Raw genomic sequence first — 12084 nt, 5'->3', positions numbered from 1 at the left:
AAGTTGGAGGCTGTGGTGAATTTGTGAACTTGAGAGTCCCCAGGCTTGTCTGGATTCACCTTTTCTGCCCCAAGCACTGGTGCATGCATACCCTGCGAATCAGGAGTGCAGGCCGTGTGCCCCGATGTTCAGGATCCCAGGTGTCCCACCACTCTGGGAATTACTAAACGCTGGCCATCAGCCGACCTTGAGTCTTCACTGGGGCAGAGCAGAGAAATCACAGTTTATGCAATAATTTTGTGAGATCTACCTTTTTGGGAAAAAAAATAGAGCTGGAGTAAGATGGGTTGACATGGGAAAAGTGAGGTGGTAGATGAGGAGGGGATGGGAGGTGGGAAGCTGCAGCCACTGTGCGCTACCCAGGGGCTGTGTTTCCACACGCACTCCTGATACTTCACAGAAAGGTGAACCTTTAAGATTGAGGATGGTGGAGGAGGGGTTTTCCTAGGAAAACAGAGTCGCGCTCTCGGCCTGGAAGGAGGAGAAGCAGCATTAGAGAACTTCCTTGGTTCCTGGTCGTGTCAAGAAACAGAAGTGGTTGGAAGGCATGGTGCACACGGAAGGAAGTGAGCCGCTGCCTTTCTCTGAAGACCACAGCAATCTTCTGCCCATGTTTTGGTGGCTATTTTTAGAATGGTTGCTTTGCTCTTATCTCAAACCGAGATTCTGACATGCTGTTGAACTTGTCAGTACCTGATTGGCAGTTTGATTCTGTAGAAGAAAAACTCAGATGTGACCCTGGACACCTGTTGTCAGTGCAGGTGGCTACATGTCCTTGAGCTGTCCCTAGTGCTTCCCAGCTTTGCTTGGAGCTGAGTGCCGTCTTTGTCTGTGACAGTGACCTGATCTAAGCGTGGAGTGGCCCCTCGCACTATAGACACGTAAGCAGTCGACATAGATGTTAAAAAGGCTCAACTGTAAAGCCAGTTACCCCTACCTTGGGCATTTTAACCATCTACACCTCTGTTCTCTCATCTGAAAATGCCTGCCCTCAGGATTTTGGGAGGCAAGGTCATGTATGTGAAGGTGTTCTCTGTGAACTCTGGGCACTTGTACAAATGAGTCTGTTTTTACTCAGCGGGTATTAACGTATCTTGAGAGTCACAGAAAAGGTAGTTGCGATAACAAGTTTTGGTGCCCAGGAAGCCTGCTTCCGTTACTTGAGAGACGTGGAAGGACAGGGGAGACAGAGAGATGCCAGCTTCTTTTCTGAGTTCCAGGTCTCGTGGGTCAGTTCAGATCATCTGTCAAAACCAGCCTAGTTGCAGTCACCTTTGGTGCCGAAAGACTAGCCCGTACTTTTTCTTTTTAAAATACGCATAGATTTAGGGGGTGCAGGTGCAGTTTTGCTCCATGAATATATTGCTTAATGGCGAAGTCTGGACTTTTAGTGCATCCGTCACCCGAATAGTGAACGTTTTACTCTGTAAGCAATTTTTCATCCCCCACCTCCCTCCTACCCTTTTAATTAGTTCTCTCCCATCCCGAATATGTAAAGAGGTTCTGTTAAGTTTATGGTTTGCCTTTGTAACTCGTTCTTTGTATCTGGATGACAAAGAAAGAGTTACAAAGGCAAACTATAAATGTAGGTGGGCTTAGGGGTTAGGTAGGTGTGGCAGTGCCGTGTGTGGGGCCTGCGTGTGGAGGATGTGCCCTGCTGCACTTCCCAGTGAAGCTACAACAGTACGACTTCTGTTTCAGCTGGAGGAGGAAGCCGGGACCGTAGCTCGTGAAAAGGCGGAGAGAGGTGGACACTCTGCTGTTGGGAGTCGTGCTCTTGTGTGATGTTTTGGGGAAACGTTTATTTTTAATCCATTAGTAACAGCAAAGCTTATGAATAAGTCAGGCTTCGGCACACATGTGTCCCTGACTCTAAATATTGCTTGCTGTACTAGTTATGTGGAAATGGTGGAGTTGACTTTGGAACTTGGCGTGACTCAGCTTGTGAAGACGCAGGCGATGAAGCAGCTTGCGTTTCTCTTTACCGGTTACGGTTTCTGCTGGAAGCCATGGTGAACTTTCTAATGGGGAGCGTATTTTCACAGTGTAATCAAGTGATTCCCCTCAGGTTGGCAGGCAGAACACCTACCTCTCTCAGGGCATTTATTAGGGTGTTTATTACTCACCAAGTATCCGGTGCTGACGATCCACTTTTGCTTTCTGTATCGTCAACCAATGAGGATGGTCAGACGACAAATGTTCGTTATTCTCTAGTTAACAAAAGCGAAAGAAGTCTTACCTGCCACTTGGAAAATGCGTTCTGCGGGACCTAAACGATTTGAAATCGTAGCTCTTTAGCCACTTAAAAAATTCTTGGTGCCTCGGAGTTTCTCTGTGCAATGATAAAATAGATTCTGGAAACCTATGTTGCTCATTGTTTCAAACTTAAGTACAGATGTTAAAAAGGAATGGCAGTTTTGATGTAACTGAACACTTTATGTCTTACATTTTCCCCACAAATGCCTGCACTAACAGGAATTCCGGCTAGTTATGCTTAGGAAGAGATTTGTGACCTTTGAGACTAGCTGTTGTCACTTGACATTCAGCTGCTGCGAACTGCCCAGAAAGGTCAGTTTTCTGTCTTGGCCTTAATCCTCTCAAATCTCCCCCTCTGGTCTTCCAGGAACTTAAAATGCAGAAACCTGGTTTGAGATAATAACGTTAACATGTTAGAACTTCAGCTCACAGTTCCCCAACCGGCGAGCCCTGCCAAGTCAGGAAATGTAAAAGTTCAAGTTCTCAGAGTTGTGATAACCCCACAGACCTATTGTGGTGTGTTTTGCATGATTTTGTCGTAATTAGGGGCATCCTAGAGTTTCTATCAAATGCACACACTGCATGTTCCCCGAGTGGCCAGCGTGGTGTGGGTTAGGGAATTAAGGGCTTTGGAAATACTTACTTGCTTTTGCTTTCTCTCTGGGATTTCTTAGGCAAGTCATTTTAACCTTTCTTCTCTTATCTGAAACGCCTGTCTCACGGGGCTTTTATAGTGTTAGGTGGGATGATATCGGTGAAATTGTTTTTTATGAACACTAAGCATTTCTGAAAATAGGATTATGTTTTCTGTCTGTTCAAGTACAGAGTATTAATGTATTTTGAAAGTGAATGGTTAGATGCATATTAACTTATTTACTCATCCTGTTTTAATATATTACATTGGCATTTTGTAGTTTGACGTCATGAAGCAAGTAATCATAGATTTTTTTTCTTTTTCTGTGAGGTCCAAGGGCATTTGATCTCTGCCAGGCTGTGGAGTCGGTGGGCCTGCATCATTGCAGTAACGCCTTCGTGACATTCAGTGGTTTTAGAATCTAGCAGGTCTGTAAATTTCTTGAGGTTTTTGTGGGGAGAAGCAGCATTAGCAATACAGAGAGCCTGTATTGAAAACATCGGTAAAACGTCCGTGCCTTATTCTATCTCCCTATCTTTTTGTCTGTATTTTCTTTAACTGACACCTTCTGTACTTTCAACTCTCTTTTTCTCTCATTTATGTTTTTCTTTATTTTATTATAAAGGAGCACTTTTACAAGACTAGAGCTAGATGGGCCCTTGGACTGCTGTGGTCCTGCTTCCGGACCGTTCCTGAGGGCTCTGCCAGCCCGTGGCGATGTTCTCCTGCTCAAGGAGAAAGAAATGAGAGCTGAAAGTGGCATTCAGTTTTAAAGACTTCATTTATTCAACTTAAAGAACTATCGATCAGTCTTAGACTGTGTCCTTCTTTTTTGATGTTGAAATATTCTTCTGGGGGATGATGCAGTAAATAGTAGACAGGTCTTTCCTTGTTTTAGTTTGCTTTTAAGAAGACCTTGTCTGGCAAAACGAAAAGTACAATATATGTGTCCCCCAAGTTTATTTTTAATGTTGACAGTGCATGAAATACCGAAGTTGGGAATCACTGATAGAAATGTGGGCTGGTTTTGTGTGTAGTGCTGGGCGCTCACGGGGCAGCTCCTCCGTGCCTGTCTGGTGAGGACGCCCACTTACCTCGGGGTGGAGTGGGGGCGTCACCGCCAGCCTCTCGCTGCAGAGCTGCTGGGGCAGGGCCTGTGGGTGGGGGCTGCGGACAGATCCTGCCCCGGGAGGAAGCAGCTCTCTGATACGAAACCACCTTCCAGAACCTGGACCCAGAGAGAATACTCTACTCATTTGCTGTTAGAAAACAAACAAACAAAAACATTTTTTTCTAAGCAAAAACATACATATTTACATACGTAATGTATAAAAATATACATTTTTTTATATATAAGGGTGCTTGCCTTTTTTGGATTTCTCCTTTGCTTTCATTTGCACACACACTTTTGCATCACTTGAAGGAAGGAGGAGCCCCCTGGGTTCCTGTGGCCTCGGCTGCTGTTACAGCCTGGTCTGGTACCACGGGCTTTTGGGGTAGGACCGGCTGCCATTCAAGGTGCTCAGCCAGATCTCTGGGCTCCCACTCCAACAGGCAAGGTCCTTTTGAGCAGGACAGGACCACCTTAGATCCTACAGTGGGAATCGAGGCCTCCAGATCTTGCAGTTCTGGAGTGAGAAGTCGTTGTCCGGCCTCAGAAGTGAACACCACGTAGTGTGACTTACAGGCTCACCCACCATCTTTTCTTAGACTCTCTGTAGGTCAGTAGAGCCCGTCTGGGCACTGGCTCTTGGCCTTCGATGCAGAAAGGAAAGGAACCAGGCAGAGGAGGGAGGGAGACAGCTGCGGGTGGCTGGGCTGTTTGCGAGTTCCCTCTCCCTGGAGGTGCCCCTGCTGCCCGAGGTGTGCTCCGAGGACCAGGGGCAGGAGCGGGCGTGATAGCCCCAGGCGCTGTTTGGTGCGTTTCTAACCAAGCGCGGTCCGGTCCGTGCTTCCCGTGCATGCCTTCCCTGGCTCTCTGTGGACAGAGCCTGTGCCACACGGCTGTGCGTGGACATCAAGGTGAACCGCCAGTGAGACGGAGAGCAGGAACAGGGAACTTGTGTTCATCGAAACAGCCTGCGGGGGGTAGTGCCTCAGACGCCCGCTTCTGCTTCTAACTGCAGTTGAGCAATAGAAGGACCGGGACCGTGGGTGTTTCCCGCTGTGGAGGAGGGAGTTTAATGACCAGAGCTGGGGCTTCTGCCATCAGCTTCCCTGGAAATAACACCCCACACAGCCCTGCCCCGCAGTGGCAGAGTGCTCGCCTGCCTCTGGGCTTTTCTTGGAAAAGGCATTTCTAGGAATATCGCTCTGGCTTGGCCTTGTGCCGAATCGTGTCCATGACTCAGGTTTCGCGGGGGGGCTCTGAGCAGCCGCCTTGTTGGCATCCTTCCGGCTCCTGGCGTGGCGCCGTGAGTAGCCCTGTCGTGATGCCTGCACAGGGCCTCTGCAGCCCAGGCCCCTAACGCAGTGGTGGGTAGGAGCTATGTCCTGTGGGCTCTACTGGACTAACTCTCACTGCAGACGGAACGAGCTACCGGGGGTGGTGGTGCCGAGTGGGGTCACCTCTCCATAACCTCCTCAGCTCCTTCCCATGCCCACTCGGCTGCCTGGGCACGGATGGGTTTGGATGGTGCCAGGCTGAGCACACACCCCTCTTTTATTTTGAGATGTGGCAAGGCTGACTCTTGGACCCAGGTTCAACCCCACAATATGTAAGAAGCCCGGTTTCACTGTATTTGTGGTTGGGGACGTGCAGATGTCAAAGCCAGATATAAGAAGTGGTTCCCACTCCAAGGTTTCAGTGGAGGGATTCAGTTGTCATCTTTACAAGACCTTGGTGAGGTTCACAGAACTGAATGTGACCCGGTCCTGTCCCCAGTCAGAGGGGCACTGCTGGCTTTCATGTTGCCGTGTGGTCTTTGCCGTGTGTTCTGAGGTGCTCTGTGGTTTTTCATTTACTCGGGCGGTCGTCATTCATTTCTAGACTTGCTTTTGCTTTTTTGGCTGCTGTGCCTGCAGACACGGCTCCTTCTGAGCAGAAAGAGACCCACCCGGAACAGACCAGAGCGGGTCCTGCAGCGGGGGCAGCATCTTGGCACCCGGGGGGGGCCACAGCAGTGTGAGCAGCCTGGGGCACCAAGGAGGGCGCCGTCCAGCTGCACCCCTGCAGCCAGCCAGTCAGCTGCCCCAGCCTGTGCACTGGCCTGTCTCACGTGTGCAGGGGCCTGCAAGGAGGGCAGGCCCCTGGTGTAAACCACCAGGCAAGTTGCAGACCAGCCGTCTGGAGCCACGTCTGGGCCAGATGAGTTGGCTCAAGGTTTTCAACATTGTTGAATTAGTTGCGTAATATCAGGTAGCAGGAATTTGGCCACGCATGGCGGAATAGCATGTCTGACTGACACACAACGTTCTAAGGGAGACACGCTTGGCAGCAGGTAGTGCAGGTCCGAGCACGGCGCTCGCTCCCGGCTCCGTGGCGGGAAGTCAGGGGCAGAGATAGACCATTTTCCTCTCTTCAGGAAGGGAAAGGTTTTCCAGAAGTCCCTACCCGCGGCCTTTCCATTACTTCGGCGCGGACGGGAAGTCCGTTACTTCGGCGCGGACGGGAAGTCCGTTACTTCGGCGTGGACAGAGCTGCAGGAAGACAGGACGTCCTTCCCAGACAAACTCAGTGCAACGGACGTGTCTTGCTCCCGTTCCAGTACCTGCAGACCACAGACTTCCCTGCCAACCCCACGTGGCTAGTCCTGCTGAAGGGGTGGGGAGCTCCCACCTGGCTGCCTGGCTCTTTGCTGGGGGCCAGGCTCCTGCCCAAGAGGTCGCCTTGGTGCCCCACTCTGCTGTGCACTTGGCTTCACGGCCTGGCTGTGGTGGGTGTCTGCTCTGAAGTCTCCTTCAGCACGGATACCTTAGATTTCGGGATTACAGCAAGAAAGCAAGAATCCTTTCTTGCCTGCTGTGTACCAAGCCACCTTATGAGTTTACGTCGGGAGCAGTTATCCCTGGAACAGCTAACAGAAGCAGACGTGCTAGTTAGGGATGTCAGGTCAGAGTCTGGAGTCCTTGATTTGGTCCCCTAGGGATTTGTGCTTTGCTGACACTTGGAGTTGTTGCAGAACATGTGTGTGCATGTTTGCGCGTGCGTGCGTGCACATGGACAGTTGCTTCTGCTCCCTGGCCGTCCTCATCTCACTGAGCATCTACCGTGAGGCCGCTGAGTTTCTTCTGCAGTCGGTACTGGGTGAGTTTGTTAGGCCGTGCCTGAATTTCTCATTCTTACTACACTCATGTGCCCTGGCGTTCTGAATGTCTTAGTTTATCAGAGTCCCTGGCAAATTGTCAATATTCAATCAGTGTTTAAAGAGAAGTCAGTTTAGTCCATGGGCAACTTTTGCTGCTTCATAAGCCATTCAAAGGTAGAAGACATTGGAGAGGTACATGTGCTCTCCGTCCCCTGAGGTATCTGCACTTAACCCACAAACCAGTCCAGAATGAGGTCTGAGTGGCGCGGGACACACATGCCGCTTGGGAGCGCACCAAAGTGGGGCTTGAGTCCTGCCTGGCTTTGTGTCTCAGGGGCTTGGCACACGGCCGTGCAAGTAGGCAGTCCCTGAACTACTTGCTGAATGAGTGACAGCTGGGGGCTGATTGAGTGACAAGAGAAAAGGGCAGTCTGAAGAGCTAAGAGTTAGAAGAAGAAAGGATTAAGGCATGCGTCGTCATTTAGAGCTTATTTCTATTATTTATTTATTATTTATTGAGACAGGGCCTCACTCTGTCGCTCGGGCTGGAGTGCAGTGGCATGATCTCGGCTCACTGCAGCCTCAACATCCTGGGCTCAAGAGATCCTCCCACCTCAGCCTCCCAAGTAGCCGGGACTGCAGGCATGCACCACCACACCCAGCTAATTTTTTTTTTTTTTTTGGTATTTTCTGTAGAGATGAGTTTCGACATTTTGCCCAGGCTGGTCTCGAATTCCTGAGCTCAAGTGATCTGCCCACCTCAACCTCTCCAAGTGCTGGGATGATAGGTGTGCCCCTGCGTTCAGCCTATTTAGGACCTTAGTTTGCAGAGCATATTGGCACGTATTATCTCATCCGCCCTGTGAGATGCCAGCCCCACTTTATAACTGAGAAGATAAGTGGCTTGTCCTGGGCCACATGGTCCAGTAAATGGCAAAGAGGGATTAGAGCCAGCATTTCCATCTCCCCACAGCTCTCCACTGAGCTGCAGACAGGACTGCCAAAGTCCAGGGAGACCAGTCTGAGAGAATGCTGTTAGATTTTCCAGATTGCCAGGAGTAAATTAGCTTTTAGGACTTGGAAAGCCCACACGACATGGACACCTTCCTCACCCGTGTCACGGTGGCCTGCACCACCCACAGCCGGTGTGAGGGTCCCTGTGTGCTGCTGGGGCTTTGAGGGGCTCAGATTGAACATGGGGGGGCTGTCCAGACCTCTCCCAACCCCAGTCCGTGGTCGCTGTGAGTTTCAGGGATTTCTTACAGAGAAATTCCAGGCAACCCACAGCCTTCCCTAGGCCTCAGCATTGTAAATGACGGCTTCTAAGGCAGAGACGCTGCAGCCGCTTCTAAGGCAGAGACGCTCCGGGTTTTGATGGTACGGGACTGGGAGAGCTTTCAGTAAACTACAGGAAGAATAAATTCTGGTTTCTTTTTTTTTTTTTTTTTTTTTGGCTCTGTTGCCCAGGCTGGAGTGCAGTTGCGTGATCTCGGCTCACTGTAATCTGTGCCTCCTGGTTCAGGAAATTCTCCTGCCTCAGCCTCCCTGGTAGCTGGGATTATAGGTGCCCACCACACCCAGCTAAGTTCTGTATGTTTAGTAGAGATGGGGTTTCACCACGATGGCCAGGCAGGTCTCGAACTCCTGACCTCAAGTTATGCGCCTGCCTCAGCCTCCCAAGTTGCTGGGATTACAGGCGTGAGCGACCGCACCCAGCCGTGTTATGGTTTCCATTACATGGTGGATTATTTGATTACAGCAAATAATAATGTAGTATATGTTTCAAGAGAGCTACAAGAGAAGCTTTTGAATGTTATCACTACAAAGTGATAAATGTTTAAAGTGATTAAACATTTATCAGGTAATTATCCTGATTTGATCATTTATACAATGTATACACGCATTGAAGCGTCACACTGTAGCCCATAAATATGTAGAATTTTGTGTCAATTATACATAAAAATCAATTAACATTTTAAGAAAGAAGCCTCAGGTAGAAATTTCTTTTCATCATATATTGAGTAAAGTAGACAATGTCATTTCTCTTTTTTCTTTTCCCAGGACAAGACATTTCAAAGAAAGTATTAAATTCATTCATGAGTGCCGGCTGCGCGGTGAGAGCTGCCTCGTACACTGGTGCGTGTGTCTCGCTTTAGCGTGTTTTGGTCGGCTCGGCTTCTTGTCAAGTGTTTTTCTGTGTGTGAATAATGGTTTCACCTCCCAACAGTTTGCTGTAAACTCTCGGTCTCACATGCGTGCTCCGTGTGTCCAGTGCTGTGTGTTAGTCACCGTTGCCTTCTGTTGAAGGAGAAGCCTAACTCGTTTTGCTTTTATTTTTTTTTTTCCATTTCCACTGTTAGGATTTCTGTAGGGACCGTGAAGGTTACTGGACAACAGAAACTTCCCTTTGCTGGCTTGCCTCCAGCATTTCATCAGAACAGCCTCTTACAGATGACACAGATTCTCTAGGCTCATCCCTGAAACCTCAGTGGCTTTTTGGAGACACTGTTGTGTTTTTCTTTAGGAGACTTGATGGTAAACGTGGATTTTCAGTATCGCCAAAATGACCCAGTTTAGTGACAGCTGTCTGTTTGCATTCCGCTGTTTTGTGTCTGTTTGCATTCTGCTATGTTTTGTGTCTGTTTGCATTCTGCTATGTTTTGTGTCTGTTTGCATTCTGCTATGTTTTGTGTCTGCATTCTGCTATGTTTTGTGTCTGTTTGCATTCTGCTATGTTTTGTGTCTGTTTGCATTCTGCTATGTTTTGTGTCTGTTTGCATTCTGCTATGTTTTGTGTAGATACACACACACGTACACACAGTGAAAAGAAAGCTGCTGTATCACATTTAACCCGAGGATGATGCATCTGAAGCTCTTGGCCGTGCGCCTGGCACAGAGAGAGTCCTTAGTGAAAGTGGGATGGCATTTTTATTACCACTCGTAATCATACTAATAACATGGCTAATTTGTTCACGGAACCAGTCGCCAAAATTCTGGAGCCAAGGCTCTGTTTTGTAAGTGCTGGGCCGGACATGTCCCCTCTCTGTCTTGAATGAAGTGTGTTATTAATTAACTGAAAGTCTAACAATCTTTTGACATTCCCCGAAACAGTTACTCTGTAAGCTCGTTAGGTCTGTGAAGTGGTAACTCCTGGGGAATACTGCTGCTGAGGTCGGTGGCAGCCCTGCCAGGACAGAGGGGACGCAGGGACCCAGCGCATGACATCCAGAGAAGCCACCTGTGTAAACTGTGGTGTGTTCTGAGGGCCAATAACCCATGACACGGGAGGACGCTGATAGTTCAGTTGTTTTCAGAATGGTGTCTGCAGTTTCATACAGTTCTTGAAATCACATGATTTTTCATCTCACTTGTTTAAAGAGTAGAAAGTGTAATAAATACGAATGTAGGATTTTAACGTTCATTTCTGTTTGGCTTTAACATACCTTGGGGGTTCAGGGAGCCAGTGAAAGCGGAATTCTGGGGCTCCCGCTGCTGGGCCTCTCCTGGCTCCTGGTGAATGTGAATCTCCAGGGTTGCAGCCCAAGGGGATCTGTCTTCTAAAATCTCTCCTAGCAGTTCTACTACAAAACCCTAGTGAAGAGCCACTACATGAGAGTGGGGTTTCCAAATTATTGTTTATATTTGAATATGTGTCGGCCTGATATTCTAGGAATTAATATTTCATACAGTTAGGTACCTCTAAAGATAGGTTTTTCTAAAAGCGAGACATTTGCTAAACTCCCCCATCCTAACCTGTTGCTAGAACTCTCCAAGTCTGATGAAGCACAGCCTTCCTGTGACCACCCTCATTTGCATGTACATGTAAAACGGGCCTCCCTCGGCCCGCTCCAGGTAACTGACCCTAACCGTTGCTGGCTGCAGGGTGCCTCGCTCCCACCCTGCAGACACAGTGTGCCTGCTGCGTACTCTGCGTATTTGTGTCAAAAAGAGCACAAAAGTAAGGTTGGGTAAGGGCTTCTGTATGTCGTGGGCTTTAAAAACTACAGATCTAGCCCTCGTGTAGCTAAGAAAACTAGACTTCTAAGGAACATGAAACAACGTAGGTTATAAATGGGTTTGTCGTGTAGACCCTGGAAGCCTCAAGTTCCCTTGGAATCTCAGTTATGTCATCTGTCTGGGGAAATGGGGCTCGGAGCCAGGGGGCATCTGGAGCCACAGCCCATAGAAAACCAATAAACGAAGCTCAGGCAGCGGAGGAAAGCGTGCGATTCTGGTGCCAGGAAGTAGAGGAGGCTGGTGCGCTGAGCGCTGAGTGGCTCCCTGGCAGTGAGCTTGCTGTCCACACATCATCCAAGGCACAGGGAGACTTTCTAAACAAGGTCCTCAGAATCCCCCGCTCCACGTGGATTGGGCGATGGACCCGGGGATCTGAAACTGCCCTCACACGTGTGCTTCTCTTGGCCCCGCAGCCTGGCCGGGGTCTCCAGGAGCGTGACGCTGGTGATCGCGTACATCATGACCGTCACCGACTTTGGCTGGGAGGACGCCCTGCACACCGTGCGTGCTGGGAGATCCTGTGCCAACCCCAACGTGGGCTTCCAGAGACAGCTCCAGGAGTTTGAGAAGCATGAGGTCCATCAGGTAAGCAATTCCTAGGGGACATCAGAGATTCAGGCCGGTGCCCCTGGGCAGTGCTCACAGTCTCCGTACACAGCCAGCATCATGGCGTTTGGAGTTGAAAGGCCCACGGAGGACATTGGCTCCCAGCGCGCCCAGCTGCGCCCCCTCAGAAGTCATCACACATCCCCTGTGCACCTGCTGAAGCCACAGGCGCCAGCTTTTGTCGTTTTCCTTGTGCCTGGTACCCCCACTAGCTTGTTTCTCTCCCTTTGGGTGACGTACCATTTCCTTGGTCTGGCCTATTTTCATGTCCTAGGCCAGCACCTTGAAGGAGCTGTTACTCCTCTTGCTTGACCCTGGCTAGCC

At 49.4% G+C, this 12084-nt stretch overlaps 1 protein-coding gene across 12 annotated transcripts in view; it reads left to right on the top strand.

Annotated features, from left to right (window-relative positions):
- The window catches only part of DUSP22 (dual specificity phosphatase 22), a 73894-nt gene that overhangs the window by 43020 nt on the left and 18790 nt on the right, over positions 1–12084 (top strand). For all 12 annotated transcript variants that reach the window (XM_065544520.2, XM_074038962.1, XM_005554184.3 and 9 more), the window contains 2 exons: positions 9199–9273; positions 11568–11739. In XM_065544520.2, coding sequence (XP_065400592.1) covers positions 9199–9273; positions 11568–11739 — 247 coding nt within the window. The remainder of the gene's footprint in view (positions 1–9198; positions 9274–11567; positions 11740–12084) is intronic.

Source organism: Macaca fascicularis, chromosome 4 (genome assembly GCF_037993035.2).
Source record: "Macaca fascicularis isolate 582-1 chromosome 4, T2T-MFA8v1.1".
NCBI classification, from domain to species: Eukaryota; Metazoa; Chordata; class Mammalia; order Primates; family Cercopithecidae; genus Macaca; species Macaca fascicularis.
This window is presented reverse-complemented; position numbering and strand designations above follow the sequence as displayed.